The sequence below is a fragment of the Nannospalax galili genome, unplaced genomic scaffold (assembly GCF_000622305.1).
Source record: "Nannospalax galili isolate Female #2095 unplaced genomic scaffold, S.galili_v1.0 scaffold324, whole genome shotgun sequence".
NCBI classification, from domain to species: Eukaryota; Metazoa; Chordata; class Mammalia; order Rodentia; family Spalacidae; genus Nannospalax; species Nannospalax galili.
The window spans coordinates 2420011-2438969 of record NW_008353027.1 but is presented as its reverse complement, the minus strand read 5'-3'; the positions used below and the strand labels follow the sequence as shown (position 1 = coordinate 2438969).

General features: G+C 37.9%; 1 protein-coding gene across 1 annotated transcript in view; it reads left to right on the top strand.

Annotated features, from left to right (window-relative positions):
- Positions 1-18959, top strand: part of Hace1 (HECT domain and ankyrin repeat containing E3 ubiquitin protein ligase 1) — a gene marked incomplete in the record, with an annotated part of 114738 nt that overhangs the window by 75414 nt on the left and 20365 nt on the right. Inside the window, 3 exon segments of the mRNA XM_029554645.1 lie at positions 3709-3858; positions 4392-4588; positions 11399-11530. Coding sequence (XP_029410505.1) covers positions 3709-3858; positions 4392-4588; positions 11399-11530 — 479 coding nt within the window.

The window sequence follows — 18959 nt, the reverse complement described above, 5'->3', positions numbered from 1 at the left end:
CCCCTGGAACTGGAGTTAAGGACGGTTCGTAGCCATCATGTGGGTACTGGGACTCGAACCCGGGTCCTCTGCAAGAGCAGTCAGCTCTTAACTGCTGATCCATCTCTCCAGCCCCGTTATTTTTTTTTTAAGTTAATATTTCTTTCATAAAATGGTCTTGCTACTAGATGGGTTTAAAAGGAATATTTGGAAACAAAAATTTGCTAGACACATTTGCATTTCCAGTGAAATTTATTAATCATAAAAAAACCAAAGTCTGAAAATTGTGATGTTCTATCTTGACTCTTTATGCATACTAACTTTAATTTTAGTCCTTTTAAGAGATCATAATAAAAAGAGAGAGAGAGATCAGAATCAGGCAACTTAAAAGCACTTACTTTACCATATAATATATAAAAATAACTGTGGAAATGGTACTTGCAGCTTATATAGTTATAATTTGATATTGTAAACTAGGTGGAAATGGTCACCAACTCATTTTGTGAGGTATATTTGAGGGATAACAATAAAGATATATTTGAGGTGAAGATGGGATTTCAGTTTTCAAATGCTTTTATAGTTGCTTGTTTTTCCTGAAAATATTTTCTTTCCCCAGTGTTTATACTCTTTTGAGAGAAGAGAATATCTTATTAATTGTAACTTCTGACTACTTCCATCAAAAGTAGCAACTAATCTTGATTTAATAAGAAGAGTTCAGGGAGTCACCCAGGGGTGGCCTCTGGTGAAGCTGGGAGGCTGCAGGCATTCATCTGAGTAGTAGCTCCCCTGGTATCCCTAGAGTGATTGAAATGACTTAGGAATGTGCGACTTCCTGCTTTAACCCTGTAGTGTTTCATTGTTTACTGAGTTCAGTTTGGTGTGTTTGGAATTTTTATGACAAGTTTAATGAAGCACCAGATTTAATTACTTGGGCCTAATTTTACAGGCAGGGTTAACATATTTTAGATTTATTTGTTTTCTATATAGTTCCTTATTCTGAGTCAATTTGGTTGCATATGTGGTCATTATTAGAGGTACTTTCTAATAACACAGAGTTCGTGCATCAATTTGTTTGTTCATTTTGCAGTTCATATAAGTTTTCTCTTGGGGTCATGGTATTAATAACTTAAAACTGAGGTGAATTATTTTTATGTTATTAGGTGTAGCTGTCATTAAGGAAGTACATTTGGGATTTAAGAATTCTTGATGTGGAGAATGGTTAGGTAGACCTAATATCTAATTGTTTAAAAACTTATTTTCTAATCAAATTAAGATAGAGAAGCAGTGTAAATAGTAGTTTAAGAGTTTGGCCTTTGTGATTATACTAGGAGTGAACCCTGGCTCGCCTACATTTTTTGGTGTGATGTTGGGCCAAGAACTTAACCTTTCTGAACCTCAGATTCCTCATTTGAAAATGGTAATAATCTGTATTAGGGTAAGAATTCTGTTAACTGATACATGAAAATGGTTAGCCTAGTGCCTGGCTCATGGAAAGCATGAAATAATATTAGATGCTGTTACTTTTATTTTTGAAAATGAAATTTTCTTGTGCAATAGGATTTCCTTCTTGAAAAAAATTTCACTATTTCTTGAAAAATAATTCCAATAAGCCATATATATATGAATAGTTTGTTTCATTAGATTTATTTTTATTATTTTTAATTATCTGTGTGTATGTGTGTGAGTATGTGCATTATGACTACAAGTGACTGTGGAAGCCTCAGGCGTGGGATCCCCTGGAGCTGTAGTTGATAGGTGGTTGTGAGCCATCCTGCATTGGAAGTGAACTCCATCCAGTCCTGTGGAAGAGCAGGAAGTGCTCTTAATTAGCTGAGCTATCTTTCTAGCCTGAGTTAAAAACAGTTTTTCATAGTAAAACTTAAGCTGTCAGGGTTACAGCTGTGTTTAAACTGAAAATTTAACATAAAATTTACATTCTGTTTTAAGCAGTTTTCAAGTGAAAACTTTTTTTCCTGACGTCTTTTGCCTTTTTGCTATTTTTATTTTCTTTTAATTTATCCTTATCTATTTTTTTCAAGAACTCTGATTTCTCAAAAAGTTATTAGATAGTGAAGGAATTATATACAGAGGTAGGGAAAGAACGTGGAGTCATCAAAGTTCTTTGCTGGTTCATCTGTAACCCTAAGCACTAATTATCTGAATGGGTAAAATATTTGTGATTATTTTTAGAATAGTTTTGGAATTATGGTTATGTCTGTCTTTGAAGTCTTATCTCCAAAGCTTTGCTTCTAGTTGTTGACATCTAGTCTTGCCTTGTGATAGGGAATTTTTCTCAGAGGTACTAAGAGTAAATGATAAGCTTCACATGCTTGTTTAATTCATTCAACCATAACCTTCCAAATTTGTTCCTTTATACCTAAGCAAACAAGTCATATCAGTTTTAATCCAGTGTTAAACGGACAAATCAAAGATCTGTGAAAGTGCAAAGTGAATTATTGTCAAAATAAATATTCCAGAGTGACCAAACATTTCATTTTTGAATACTTGCCTACCTTAATTATTTGAGACAGAACCTCTCTGTAGCCCCAGCTCTCCTAGAACTCACTATGTACAGCAGGCTGGTCTCCATTTCATAGAGAGTCGATTGCTTCTGCCTCCCTATGCTGGAATTAAAGGTGTGTGCCATCATGCCTGGCAGCTTGCCCACTTTTTCTTTGATGCTGTTTCATTAGATTTATTCACGATTCTTTATTTTAGTCTTGGTGCCTAGAAGAGGAGATATAGCATGAGGGCATTATATAATAATGGCTGAATGAGTGAATTTATAACCCAAGTTAATGGTCATTATGGAAAAAGTAGGGAGGGAGACTTAAAGTTGAGTTTTTTTGGAAGGCTTTTTGTGGTAAACTATATAACAGAATATTCGCCAGTGAAGCCATTTGAAAGTATACAATTTGTTGGCATTAAGAACATTTACTGTGTTGTAAGATCATCACCAAGTTTTAATTCTAGACTTTTCGTATTAGCCCAGACATAAACTCTTTACCATTGATTCAGCCTCCCCTCATATAATAATTAATTTGAACTCTGTTCTAAATTTGTTTATTCTAGATATTTCATAAAAATGGAATCATGAATATGTGGATTTTGACAGTTGTCAGTAACCATTACCCTTGCTATTTTTACTTTCATTTTAATAGTAATGGTTTCAGCTTGATTATTTGCCATGTGAAAGAATTGGATGAGTTTTAGACAGCTTATATTCTGATTGTTGACAAGCATTACATTTAGTGACTGGGTCTATTACTTAAGAACAGTTATTCCCATTGTGTTCTGTTTCTTATTGTGCAAAATCTAGTGAGTTCTTGTGGTACTGGCATGTATAAATGAATGAAGTCTACCTGAGTTTACAGCCTAATAGTTATTGCTACACTGCCTAGGAAAATGTGTTTGCATGCGTGTGTGCATGTGTGAACTGTGTATAATCTCTTATTAGTTTACCAGAGTGTCTTTAATGTTCTTCCAGTGACTATCATCAAAACTATTTTGTAACTTTCTATCCAGACATTTCCCTAATAAGTATGTGGGAATTAGTGGTTATTTTCTATACTTCCAGTTCTACTGCCTGTTTCTTTATTCTACAAAGAACATTCCTGTAGAAGTTTGCATGGTTACCTTAGCTTTGCTTAGTTATATGTGAATTTATGTACATTGAAATGATTTCTCTTCTGCATATATATTCTTATTATTTTATATTCATTTCAATAGGAACAACTTTTCAGCCTAATAGCAACTCCTATGTGAATCCTGATCACCTGAACTATTTCCGGTTTGCTGGACAGATTTTGGGATTAGCTTTGAACCACAGGCAGTTGGTCAATATTTACTTTACACGATCATTCTACAAGCACATTCTTGGTATGAGTTTCTTATTGCTTCTGTAGACATTTATATTTTCCTTACAGCTTTTAGAGAAAACTAATAGATAAGCATTTTCATTTTGGTTGAAATAATTAATATTCTGATTAGAGGCTATCTGTGTTCTGAAGATATTTGGGGACCAGGGGAGGAGAAGGATGACATACTTTAAAAAAAAAACAAAAACAAAAACAAAAGACATCTTTGTCTAAAAGACTTTTTTCCTTTTCCATTTTAGTGTGTGTTTAGAATACATTTTAGTATGAGTATACTTAAGGTAATTGGCAATTTTGGAGCTTATAACAGCTTCTTAAGTAACTGTGTCCAAGAAAGACTTAAAGATGTAAAGATGTAGAAGAAACATTGGTTAGCGTAATAGACCTCTAGATTTAGGAGTTAGCATCCATTCAAAACATGCGGCATTGGATTATATTTTGCAGTTTTTCAAAGTATCTGTAGATGGCAGTATTTTACCATTAAACAAGGAAGGCCAAAGCATGTACATTGTAACTCCTCTATTTTTGCATTTTTAGGTATTCCTGTAAATTACCAAGATGTAGCATCCATTGATCCAGAATATGCCAAAAACTTGCAATGGATTTTAGATAATGATATTAGTGATCTAGGTCTGGAACTGACTTTTTCTGTTGAGACCGATGTGTTTGGAGCAATGGAAGAGGTGCCTTTGAAACCTGGGGGTGGAAGTATTCTTGTGACACAAAGTAACAAAGTGAGTATCCAGATTTTTACCTTAGCCCATTTTTCTAATTTGACCCTGACTGCCAGTTTCTCTAAATTATTCTGGCATTTACTAGAAAAACTTACTTTATTTTTTCCTAGTAGATGAAAGTATTTAACAAAGCTGTCAACTTTCAAACTTTGAATTAGAAAGGATCATTTCAGTATTGTGATAGCTCTGTTAAGGTTGTTCATGAAGCAGTCTAGGACCCTATTCAATTGATTGTGTAAATTGGGTATTTGCATTTTGAAAAATTTGATTGGAAATATAAGCTTAATGAAGATCAGTATTTTATGTTTCAAAAGGCAATACACTCATGCACATAAATAAAAAAAACATTTTTAAAGTTAGATATTAAAGCGTTTTTAAAATTTGAGTTTATGTACATGATGCACGCATGTGTGTGCAATGTGTTGTCTCCAATGCAGGCCCATGTGGAGGCCAGAGGTTGGTGTTAGATTGTCTTCTCCACCTTATTTTTTGTTTCTTAAGATGAATTCTCTCGCTGAACCCATAGTTCACCTTTTCTGCTGTATTTGCTGACCAACAAGCCCCTTGGATCCACCTGTGCTTATCCCCTGGTCCAAGGCTGGTGTTTCATATGCACAACTCCATGCCTGGCTTTTACTTGGGTTCCAGGGATCTGAACTCAGGTCCTCGTGCTTATGTAGCGTGGAAGCATCTCCTCGGCCCCAGGTTAAAGATTTTTAATGCAGAAGAGAAGAAATCCAGGTGTTTAAACTTTGTAACTGCTCTCAGGTTCCAGTAAATCTCACTTCTTGGTTATAATTATCCTTTTAAGTTTATTAAGTTTTAACTTGTTTTTGATTTATTATGTGCCATCGGTACACATTATTATAAAATCTTGACATTTGTTTTAAATTTGACTATTGAAAATCATAATTTGTAAATCATAGATTTAGTAAAATAGTTATTTTTAAAGGGGCCAAAATACATGGTCACATTTTTAACAACTCATTGAGCCTCAGTATTCTATAAACGTAACATTTACTGTTTTATTTTATACTGAAGACCTGCTCTCAGTTAAGGGTGATGAAGTCATAAATTCCTGGTTAAGCAAGTGATTACATTTCGGCAAAACCCCCATATACTTCATTGTTACATGAGAATACTATATCCAGTGGACAAATTCTTCACTCCTTCAGATATTCTTAATATGACAATACATATTAGACCTCCCCTATATGGACTTCCTACCCCTATAGCCTGCCGTCGGGATTTCACTCATTCTAAGATGTTAAGGCCTATTGAGTCAAGTTTGTACTCAGATGTCTAGGTGTGGGTTCATCCACTGGAGTCTGTTCAGCCTGTCAGTCACTCCTTTAAAGATCAGCTCTCCCTCACCCAGCAGTTATCAGCCGCCAATAATTCCTCAGCTAAGGTTGGGGCCTGCTGCCCATTTCCGCAGTTCTATGCTGGGTTTTATCTGATTGAGTTTGCATGGGTCTTGTGCATGCTGACACTATTGCTGTAAGTTCATATGAGCAAGTTCTCAGGAGCCTGTAAGATTCTGTTTTATGGTCGTGCACCACCTCGGCTCTTCAGATCTTTCTGCCTTCTCTTCTGCAATGGTCCCTGGGCCCTGAGTAGATGAGGTTTAATATAGGAGTCTGGTCCAGGGACACACACTCTGAAGTCGTCTGTTCTTTACACTTTGGTCTTTTGTGGCCTTCTGTTTTCATCGCCCTTTGTTGCATGAGGAACTTTCCTGGTAAATGTTGAAAGATGCATTAGTGTTCTTTCTACCACTTGTTCCGCTGTGTTCCATGAGCCTTAGGTGTAGGGTTTCATTGTTGGTGTGTCACTTAAGGTTGGGCATCTCACAGACACGTATTCTCTGTGTGTGACCAGTTGTGGAACTTTGTACTAGACTCATTCTCTTCCAAAAGAAGCTTATTTGATGAGTGGTGACTGGTATACTTGTCTGTGAATATAAGAACCCATATTTAGCATATAGTCAGAAATTATGTTTGTCTACGAATGTGACAGATGTAGGTTTTTTTCTAGGATCTATGACTGCTCCAGCTCTGTGTATTTGGCTGTGTTTATAGGGCCACATACGAGTTCCTTCTTGTTGAGCGGGCTCTAAGTTCAATTAGATCACTGTTGATTACCCCCAAGATGAAAGTGCCACTACTGTATCAATACAGTTTGCTGTGCTGGTCATTGTTGTGGATATTAAGCTTGCATAGTGTCCTCCACAACTATGAGAACTTGTCTTCGGGGAAGAGGCTTCCAGCTCCATTGCTCCAAGTCCTATGTCCAAAGTATGTCCTGTTTTCAGCAATAGGGTCTTACTTTCAAGTTCTGGGAGGTAATCAAGGGCTGCGGCAATAGCCTCTGTCATTTTTGGAGCCTTGTGGACTCCCCTGACCAACAACTGGAAGGGAGGTTTCTCCTTTCTGGCACTCTGTTTCTTGTTAAATAGCCTTCAGGTACATGATTAAAATATATGAAAAAAATAAAAATAAAAAACCTAAACAAAATCATACAAAAAATAGTAGGAAGGGGTTATGCACATTGCTACGTATCATACAATTGTATGAAAAGGTTTAGGATTTTTTAATACTTATTTTTTAAGATTTTATTTGTTTTTATTTTATATGTATGTGTGTTTTGCCTGCTTATATGTAAGTGCACCATGTGTATGCCTGATGCCCATGGAAGCCAGAATAGGGCATGGGATCCCCCTGGATCTGCAGTTACAAATACTTGTTAGTGCCCATGTGTTTGCTAGGAACCTAGTCTGGGTCCTTTGCAAGAGCAATAAGTATTCTTAACTGCTGAGCTATCTCTCTAGCCCCGAATACTTATGAATACTTATTTTATCAGTTATTTTGCATTTCTGTCTTTCACTGAAATGTAGAGCAGAGGAAAACAATAGATAAATAATTATAAATGATGTTGACTGCAAGGGTCACATTCATTCATTCTCAGGCTGGAATACGGGGTTAGTAAGGCTCTTGAAACTGGTTTTCTAAGTGTAATATATGTTTTTATTTAACCAGTTGCTCAGTTGATTATAGAATTTTGTAATGATTATGATTGATAATAACATAACATAGATGAATCATAAATATGTTAGTAATTTGGTTGTTGTGTTTTTTTTGGGGGGGGGTCTTTTTGAGACAGGTCTCCCTGTAACTCCAGCTGTCCTGGAACTCACTATGTAGACCGGGCTGGCCTTGAACTCACAGAGACCCGCCTGCCTCTCCTGAGTGCTGGGACTAAAGGTGTGCTCCACCATGCCTGGCTTTTCTTTTCTTTTTTTTCTTTTTTTGAGATAAGATCTTGGTAGCCTTGAACTCACTGTGAGACCTAAACTGGTCTCAAACCGTGATAGTCATACCGCCTCCAACTCACCCAAGTGCTAGTTTTACAGGTATGTGATATCACCCTTGGCTAATATGTTAATAAATTTTAAACTTTCTCATGTAAACATTTCTCATAAAAAATTGAGCCTTTTCATTTTCTTTTTTCATTATTTATTTATTTTTTTTAATGTGTATGTGTGTATTGCCTGCATGTAGGTAAAGTGCACCCGTGTCCTGCAATGCCTGTGGAGGACAGAAGAGGCTGTCGGATTCCCTGGAACTGGAATTACGGACAGCCGTTAGATGCCGTGTGGGTGCTGGGATTTGAACCTGGGTCTTCTGCAAGAACAACCAGCGTTCTTAACTACTGAACCATCTCTCCCTTAAAAAAATTTATACCAAGATTTGTTAGCATATAAGTTAACTTAGTGTGGAAATTGAGATATGAAGGAGCTGATTTTCACAAATCAGCATCTGGTAGTTATAGCCTCGTTTTCTGAAATGTGGAAAATAATATTAGAATGCCATAGAAGATAAATGTGAGGAAAGAATAGTATACTTATAAAAATTAATTAAAAATAAAATGTATGAGGAAATAATAGGATGTATACTATGTTGATAGATACGAAATATAATTAAAGCAGGTAGAGTTCACTTGAGCAACTAAAAATATTTCCATGCCTCATATTGAAAAAAAATGTGTATTTTTAAGAAATATTTTATTTATTATGTTTTTATTTTATGTGTATGAGTGTATTGCCTACATGTATGTGAGTGCACCTGTGTTGTGCAATGCCATGGAGGTCAGAAGAGGGCTTCGGATTCCCCTGGAACTGGAGTTAAGGATGGTCTGTAGCTGCCATGTGGGTGCTGGAAATCGAACCTGGGTCTTCTGCAAGAGCAGTCAGTGCTCTTAACTGTTGAGCCATCTCTCCAGCCCCATATTGTGTATTTTTTAAAAGTTGGTAAATGTATTTAAGTTGGTATATGCATATGTTGAGGTGGTTCCCAGAGGCCAGAGGATGATACTATGTGTCCTTCTCTGTCGCTCTACCTTAATCCCATAAGACAGGTTCTCTCCCTGAACCAGTTAGGTTGGTGGTGCAGCAAGCCCCAGTGATCTTGTCTCAATCCTCCATAGGACTGGGGGTTACAGATATGTGTGCGGCCATGCCCAGTGTTTTGCCTGTGTGCTAGGATCTGAACTCAGCACCTCATGCTTATACAGCAAGCATGCTTATCCATTGAGCCATCTCTCTGGTCCCCATGCTTCATAATTTGATAAGGTCTTGAACAGTAGTTATTGAATAATAGTTATTGAATAAGATTGTAAAATCAAAACCTCTCAGGAGAAAATAATTATTGTTTAGGGAAAATAGGGTCTCAAATAGCACCTTAAGCATATAAAGGTATAAATAATGAATGGGGCAGAAAAATTTTAATACATTCAGTGAACAGTTTTAGTGAGAACAGACATAAACTAAAAAGACAATGGAGTGCTAGTGACAGTTTACTACTGTGATCACTTGCAGATGTCTTATAAATACATGGACACATAATTTCTTGAATTAAATTTTGGAAATTTAATATATGTTGTGTTTGGCTATTTGGTACACATTTTAATCTTTAAAATAATTGCCTAGATAAAACTGGTAATAACTGATTAATTCCTGCTGTAGAAAAAACCCTTTGAGTGGTAAGAAGTAGATTCAGAAATGGCAGTGGGTTGGAAACCAGAGGCGGCAGCTTTTCTTGTTTCAGATCGCATAATTTGCCAAATAGAGTTTGGGGAGAATCTTGAGGAATCTACTGTAACACTTCTGTAGTGAAGAGCCATGAGGAATTCATAGTCATATACAACTTGCTAGCTCAGTGTGCCTTAAAAACAAAAACAAAAACAAAAGCAGCACACGCCCACCAGATTAGTGCCAAAACATAAAGGAAGGAGACTAGAGAAGGCTTTCTCCATTTGTATGTAGAGTAATCCTTCCTGGTTGTGGAAACTGTATAGATCACACACAGTATATTTTTGTAAACTTACAAAGTCTGACTTAGAAGCATTTATAGAAAATGTATAAATGATACACATGATAATTCATTTTGGTCTGTGGCAAAATACCTTTTTTTATTACCAGCTGAATTTTAAGTGATTCTATTTTCTATGGTGAAAATGTGGCTTAAAATAAAATGTTTGTAATTCTAATGTTCAGGAAACCGAGGCAGGAGAATTGCAAGTTTAAGGTAATACTGGGCTACTTAGTGAGACCCTATCTCAAAAGAAGAAAAAATGAAGAAAATAAAGTAAAAATAAAAAATAAAATAGATTAAAATGAAAGTTTGTGAGAATAACTTACTTTAACTTAGAACTGAACTGGCTATGGAAAAATTAGCTAAGTTCCAAGTATACACTAAGTAGATGATGAATGCATGCCTTCACTGTATCACATACTGAACACTAGCAAAGTAGGAGCTACTTATTGGTGCTGGAGATACTTTGCTGATAAAAAACAAAAACCCAAAAAACCCTTTTGCCAAATTACATTCCAATGAGATATTTTATTCAGAAAGGCCTGTAAGTATAAAGACATTGTGGCCTGAACAGGCTTATGTTTGGGGAACAGCCATAGAAGAATTGAATGGGCAAGCTAGGGGAAGAATGGAAGGCTATGCTGTTAGCAATAAGTAGAGAACAGATTATCCAGGGCCTTTCAGACCAGGAAGCCCATGGGGATCTCAACTCACAGGAAGTTGTTGTAGGGTTTTAAGGAGGACTGTGTGATCTTAATGTGTGTAATCTATGTATTTTAAATCCATGGAGAAGCAGCAATCCAGGGGTAAAATGGAAATGGATTAGGTGTTGCAGTAGTCCAGTTGAGAGAGAATGTTTGTGTGTTAGAGTGAAGTAAGACAAAGTCAGATGGAGAGTATTTTTTAAAATACTTATTACTTTTACTCTGTGTGTGTGTGTGTGTGTGTGTGTATGTGTGTGTGTGTGTGTATGTGTGTGTGTGTGTGTATGAGTGTGTATGAGTGTATTGCCTGCATGTATGAAGTGTACCCATGTCACGCAGTGCCCGCAGAGGTCAGAAGAGGGTGCCCGATCCCCTGAACCTGTAGTTATGAATGACTTTAGCTGCCATGTGGGTTCTGGGAATCAAACTTGGGTCCTCTGTAAGAGCAGCCACTGTGCTCTTAATTACTGAGCCATCTCTCTAGCCCCAAGAGTATTTTTTTTTTTAAAGGCAAATCCAATGCCACCAATAATGTATAAGAGGTCATGGGTGTAATTGTGAAGATTTTAGTCGGAACATTTTAGTGAATGAGAGTTAACTGGTTTGCTGAAATGTGAATATTTGTGCCAAATTCATTCTGAACCATCACCTCTTAAATGAGAAGTGATTGTATTAACATTGGCGTAGCTGTGCGATATTTAAAAGTAATCATCATAAAAACTTCTTTTTAATAGGCGGAGTATGTCCAGCTTGTTACTGAACTTCGAATGACGAGAGCCATTCAGCCTCAGATCAATGCTTTTCTACAGGGTTTTCATATGTTCATACCACCGTCCCTCATACAGCTGTTTGATGAGTATGAATTGGTAAGGAAAAACATATTCTTTCTTGTTATACAAGAACACAAAATTCTATTTGATGTAATTCAGAAATAATTTTGAGGGCTGGGGACGTAGCTTAGTGTTAAAGTACTTGCCTACCATGTGCAAGGCCCTGGGTTCCTTTACCAACTCTCACCTCCCCCCACCATCCCCCAAAAAGCACAGATAATTTTGGAGTACTGAATGAAATATAATATGAGGCATTATTGTTCAGTTAAAATGTGTCTAGAAATTTGTTATCAGATTTATGGTTTTACTTCTTTTAAGCTGAATAACCATATTAACAGTTCCTTGATGTGAAACAGGGTAAGACAGTGATAAAGAAAATGGAATATATTTTTACTATCTTTAATATGGGAGATGTGGAAGGTCTGTCTTCCCAGAAGCAATATATTCCATATGGTCTCTGCTGTACAGAAGCTTTGTAGTTTCATGAGGTCCCATTTGTCAGTTACTGGTCTTCATGCCTGCACTGTTGGGCTTGTATTCAGAAAGTACTTTCCTGAGCCTGTAAGTTCTAGAGTGTGCCCTTTTTTTCTCCTCTATCAGATTCAGGGTCTTGGCTCTTACGCTGATTTTGGAGTTGAATTTTGTGCATGATGAGTGATGAGGATCTAGTTTCATTCTTTTACATGTCGCTGTCTGGTTTGACCAGCACCATTTGTTGGCCATGCTGTTTTTTTCCTCCTTTGTCAAAAATCAGGTGGCTGACCAGTATGGTGGTGTGCACCTTTAATTCCAACACTCAGGAGGCAGATGTAGGTGGTTCTCTGAGATTGAGGCCAGCCTGTTCTATATAGTGAGTTCTAGGCCAGCTGGGACTACAGTGAGACCCTGTCTCAAAAACAAAAACAAATTAACGAACAAAAAAATTCAGGTGGATGTAAGTATGTGAAATGAAATCTCAGTTCGATTCCAGTGATCATTGTGTCTGCTTTAATGCCAGTACCATGCTGTTATTACTATAGCTCTGTAGTATAATGAAATCAGGGATGGTGATGTTTCTAGCTCTTCTTCTGTTGTTCAAGATTGCTTGGGCTATTCTCAGTGTTTTGTGTTTCCATATGAAATTTGAGATTTTGTTTTCCATTTCTATGAAATGTTGGAATTTTAATGGGGATTATGTTGAATCTGTAAATTGCTTTTAGTAGGATGGCCATTTTCACAATATTAATCATACCAATACATAAGTATCTTCTCATACCTTCTTTGATTCCTTTCTTCAGTGTCTTAAAGTTTTTATTATTCAAGTCTTTCACTTCCTTGGTTAGATTTATTCCAAGATATTTTATGGATTTTGAGGCTTTCATGAATAGGATTGTTTCCCTGGTTTCTTTCTTGGTATGTTTGTTGATGGTGAATAGGAAGGCTACTGATTTTTTTTTTTAATTGAGCTTTTTAAATTTCATACAACATTTCCCACTCAAATCTAGACCCCCTCCCCCAGCCATGCATCCCTCATTCCTCCACCAAACCCCTTGCACTCTGCCATACACGTTGAGTCCTACTCATTCAGGTGTTTGTACTCAAATGTCCTCAGTGTAAATGCATCCACTGGAGTCTAGTCAGCCCATCCAGGGGTTGGTGTGTAAATCATACTTGCCTTTACCCAGCAGCAATCAGTCTCAAATAGTTCTCCATCTAGTGCTGACCTGCCACCTATTTCTCACCTCCCCTTTGGGCCCTTGTTTAATTGAGCTGCCATGGGTCCATGCTCCACACCACCGCTGCCACAGGCTCCCATGAGCAAGCCTCCAGTGGCCTGGGGCCTCCACCTCCCTGTGTTCACGAGCCAGCCCTGACTCTTACAATCTTTCCACCTCCTCCTCTGCAATGGTCCCTGAGCCATGGGTGGGTGAGGTTCCGTATAGGAGTCCCATCCTGCACTCTGCAGTCTCTTATTCTCCAAAATTTGGCCAGTTTTGGCCTTCTGTGTGCATTGCAGTCTGATGTACATGGAAGCCTCACTGGTGAGAGTTGAGGGGTGCATTAGCCCTCTCTCTACCCCTTATTCCGCTATGTTCCATGAGCCTTAGTTGTAGAGATTTGACTGCAGATGTGCCACCTAGTACTGGGCATCTCCCAGGCATACGTTCTCTGTGCCTGACCAGATGTGCAACTCTGCAGTAGCCTCCGTTTCAAAAAGAAGCTTCTTTGATGAGTGCTGTACAGCATGCTTGTCACTCTAAGGGAGGTCCCTTCTACCTGGTACTGCGTCCCCTGCCAAGCAGCTCCCAGGTATACATATGCATTAATGTTCAGACAATCTGTGTGCATTTCTCATAAGGTGTCTAGGACGTCACTTTTCCCTCTAGCTGAGATTCACTCATCTCCACTCTTTTTTCTCCCATCAGGCTTCCCTCCTTCCTCCCTAGTCACAGTGCCCCCATTATCCCCACCCTTTCCCCAATACCTCCTGACTCCTGCCACCTTTCCTTACCCGACTTCCCTCCCTCCCCCACACCATGGTCCCTGCATGTCCCTCCCTCATCTCCTACATGCCCATTACTCCCACTTTTTCCACCTCCCTCAGGTCACATCTGTTCCCTGCTCTCCCCCTTCCAGGTTGTTTCTTGTCCTTTACCTGGCTCCTAGTGTTACGTCAGATTTTATGTACTCATAAGGGATTGGTGTTACAATCCACAAATGAGGGAGAATGTACGTCTCTTGCTTTTTCTGTGTTTGTGTTTCTTCACTTAGTATAACACTCTCTAGCTCCATCCATTTACCTGCAAATTTCATAATTTCATCTTTTCTTACTGCTGAGTAGAACTCCATTGAGTAGATGGACCACATTTTCATTAACCATTTGTCAGTTGAGAGACATTTAGGTTGTTTCCATTTCTTAGCTATTGTCTTACTGTTCTAGCTAAGATTTCAAGCACTGTATTGAACAGGAATGGAAAGTAGTCATCCTTTTCTCGTTCCTGATTTTAGTGGAAATGATTTGAGATTTTCTCCATTTAGCATGATGCTGGTTGTGTGCTTGTTCTGTACTTACCTTATTATGTTGTTACATGTCCTCCGTATTTCTGGATTCTCCATCAATTTTGTTATGAATGGATGTTGAATTTATCAAAGGCCTTTTCTGCGTCTAATGGGATAATCATGTTGTTTCTGTCTTTGAGTCTGTTTATATGGTTGATTACATTTATTGATCCATATATGCAGAACCATCCCTGCATCTCTGGGATGAAGCCAACTGGTCATGGTTGATAATCTTTTTTTTTTTAATGTGCAAGCATTTTATTGAGAATTTTTGTGTTTATTTTCATCAGAGAGATTGGCCTATTATTTTCATTTTTTGTTGGGTCTTTGGTTTTGGTATTAGGGTACTACTGGTTTAATAAAAAGATGCTGTTTCTTTTCTATTTTACAGAATAATTTGAGGAGTATTGTTATTAGATTATCTCTTCCCATCTATTCTTTTTGTTCGTTCTTGTTTTTTCTAAGACCTTCAGGTACATCATTCAGTTAAGAATATAAGATCTCCATATTTTTGATGTAGGTACTTGGTGATACAGATTTTTCTCTTTAGGACTGTCTTAATTGTTTCTCATAGATTTTGCTATGTTTTCATTTTCATTCAGTTCTACAATTTTTTTAATGTCTTTGATTTCTCTCTTGACCCAGTTTTTACTCAGTAATGTGTTTAATCTCCTCAAGTTCATGTGCTTTTCCCATGTCTGCTGTCGTCACAGGATGTTGCTCAGTTTTCCTACTTTTGCTTATACTTGCTTTGGTCAGTTTTGGAGAAAGTTCTATGTGTTGCTGAGAAGAAAATGTTTTTGGTATTTGGGCGTAATCTGTAAATGTCTGTTAAGTTCATTTGATTTATAATGTCATTTAAATTCAGGGTTTCTCTATTTAGTTTTTGTCTGAATGACATGTCTACTGGTGATAGTGGGGTGTTGAAGTCACCCACTATCACTTTTTTGGAGTCAGTGTATGTTTTTAAATCTGACAGTGTTTCTTTCATGAAATTGGTACCCTTGTGTTTAGTGTATATATGTTTGGGATTGTAATATCCTTTTGGTGAATTTTTCCTTTATGGGTATAAACCTGCTTGTTTCTTTCTTAGATTTATTTGCTTGGAATACTTTTTTCTATCCTTTTACTTTAAGGTGGTGTTGATTGTTGATGTTGGGGTACATTTCTTGGGGGCAGTAAAAAGATGGATCTGGATCCTGTTTTCTTTTTCTCTTTTGTCTTTTTTTTTTGGTCTTTTTGAGACAGGGTCTCCCTGCAGCCCCAGCTGCCTGGAACTCACTGTGTAAACCAGGCTGGCCCGGAACTCATAAGAGATCCACCGGCCTGTTTCCTGAGTGCTGGGATTAAAGGCACAAGTGTGTGCCTTCACACCCGACTAGATTCTGTTTTCTAATCAAATCAGCTGATATGTGTCTTTATTGGGAAATTGAAACCATTAATATTGAGAATTATTATTGGCCAATGTTTTATTAATTCCTGTTATTTTGTTGTTGTGGTGTTGTCTTAAAACTCTTGGTTAACTGTTTTGGAATTGTTTATTTCTTGTGCCTCTTAGGTGTGTTTAATAGTCTCCTCAAACCAAAGCATTCCTTCTAGTATTCTCTGTAGAACTGGTTTAGTGGACACAAATTCCTTAAATGTGTTTTAATCTTGGAAAGGTTTTCTTTCTCCTTTGATTACAGCTGATATTTTTGCTGGCTATTGTAGTTGGGTTGCCACCTCTGTTCTTTCTTGACTCATAGGACATGGGTCCAAGCCCTTCTTGATTTCATAGTCTCCATTAAAAACAATAGCTTGTTATTCAGCTGGGCCTGCCTTTCTATGAGTTGATCTTTCAGTGTTGTTGTTCTGTACATTGAGTGTTTGACTGTTACATAATGCGGGAAGTCCCTTTTTGGTCCTGTCTACCTGGTGTCTTGTGTGTGCCTTTATATCTTGATAGGTGTGTCTTTCCTTAGATTGGGAAACTTTGTTCTTTGATGTTGTTGAAAACATCTTCTCTGCTTTCTGCCTTGTTTCTTCTCGTCCTTCTATACCTGTGCCTTGTAGGTTCTTTTTACAGCCCCAGGGGTTCTGCTTGTTCTATTCCTAGGCTACTATAGACTTAATCTCATTGACTTGAGTGGTCCATTTCCCTGTGTTATCTTTGAGATTTGATTGGATCTCTTCCACTTGATCCAATCTATTGTAGAGTTTCTCCTCTGAGCTTTCGTCTGACCTGAGCTTTTCATTTGGAATTTTATTTCAGTTTGGCTTTTCTATCTCTTTATTGAATTCTAATTTCATATCTTTTGTTTTACTTCTATCAATGAACTGTGCTTTCGAGGTCTTCAGTTTTTCATTCGTATCTTCTTTGAGTTCCTTGGACATATTTGTTCAAGGGTTCTGTCTTTATTGGATGCTAATTTCATAGCTTTTGTTTTACTTGTATCATTCAACTGTGCTTTCAAGGTCTTCAGTCTTTCCATATCTTTTTTGAGTTCCTTGAACATATTTGTGATTGCTATTTGAAATCATTGTCTTGTGCATCAGCTAGGTTGCTTTTCTCAGAAAACATGACAATGGAAATACTAATTTCTGGAGGAGACACATTGTCTTGATTGTCTTGGTTATGCCCCGCCCTCCACCAAGGAACCTAGAACTTAGGCATCTGGAGTTATGTCATTGGTGGTAGGTGGTGTTTTTTGGTATGGATCTCTCCTTTGTTGAGTTGCTGTTTGGATCTTTGCTTGCCTTTGTCCCAACTTGTCACTGTGTTGTCTAGATGAGTGGTGCTTGGTATTCAGTCATAGCCCCACTCTTTTGTTGATATGCAAGCGGGGTGAGGAAGTGGTCTCAGTTCCCTAGGGATAGGTGCAACATCTGAGCCTTAGGTTCCAGGACAGATTCCTTGTGGTCCTGGAGCAGTGAGGTGGCTGCTAGATAAACAGGCAGTGGTTGGGTCAGTGTTGGTTTTTGATTGAAAGGATGAGGTGATTCCATTTTGGTGGTAGCCAAGAAAAGGTGCAAATGTTAACTTTTGACTGGATTTATCTGGGTGGATGCACAGGCTGTACAGCCCTAGCTATGACTGGGTCTGGCAGCAAGGGCAGGCTAGGTTCTTTAGATCTGACCAAGCTGTCGGGTTGGTGCAAAAGGTGGCATGACCAGATTGAGGCCCAGGGGAGTGGAACCTGGTGCAAGGGAATGCTGGGGCCAGGGAACTCACAGGTCTGGTGGGTACAGTGGGGGGTTTTGTTGTGTGCACAAGGTGCAGGACCCAGACTAGGCAGTTGAGCTGTAATGGATGATGGAATGCTGAGGTTTGGGACTCTCAAGTTTCGCTGGTGCCAGATGGTGAGCGACCTGAGCGAGGCCTGGGAACTAGAATGGCATACTGGGAATGATGGTTGAGGAATTCACAGGTCTTGTGAAACTCAGAGGTCTGGTGGGTACAGTGGGGTGCCTGACCCATGCTAAGCCTGAGAGCCTGGATGGCAGACAGGGGTTGCTGGTGTTGGAGAGCACAGGTCTGACGGAACTCAAAGGTCTCTCTCAGTTCATTTTTTTATTTGGTAGTTTGCTTCTTTGTTGTTTAGTTTTTTGAGTTCTTTGTATATTCTGCATATTAATTCTCTGTCAGCTGGCAAAGATTTTCTCCCATTCTGCGGACTGTCTTTTTACTGAATTTATGCTTCTTTTGCTGTACGGAAGCGTTTTAATTCTTAAAGTTTCCATTTGTCAGCTCTTGGCCTTATTTCCTGAGCAACTGCAGTCCTATTCAGAGAGTCCTTGACTGTGTTCTTTCCTTTTTCCTCTGGAGTTTCAGTTTCCAGTCTTTGATCCATTTGGAATTATTTTTGGTGAAAGATGAGAGATACAGGTATAATTTCATTCTTCTACATGTAAATATACACTTTCTAAATACCATTTGTTCAGGACGCTGTCTTTCTTCCAGTGTGTATTTTTAGCATCTTGATTAAAAATCATGTGGCTGTAACTGTGTGAGTTTGTGTCTGGGTCTTCTGTGCTATTCCATTATCTCAGTGTCTTTCTGTTTTGACAAAGGCCATGCTGTTTTTATTAATGACTCTGTGGTATAATTTGAAATTAGGTGTGGTGATGCCTCCAGCCGTATTCTTTTTGCAAAGGATTGCTTTGACTGTGTAGGGTCTTTTGCTCTTTCATATGAATTTTTAAAATATTTTATTTATTATTTTCCCCAGTTATTTATTTAATAACCACATACTTAAGAAGAGCGTTTCGTTACATCAGCATTGACATATTCAATAACAATTTTCTGAGCTAGGCTGCATCTCTTTCAAAATTGGCTGTAAATTTTTAGGTTTACAGTTGAATGAATACAGTATATATATTTATTTTTTAATTAGCTCTTTGAGAATTTTATACAATGGCTCTTGATTTTATATATATCCCTATCCCT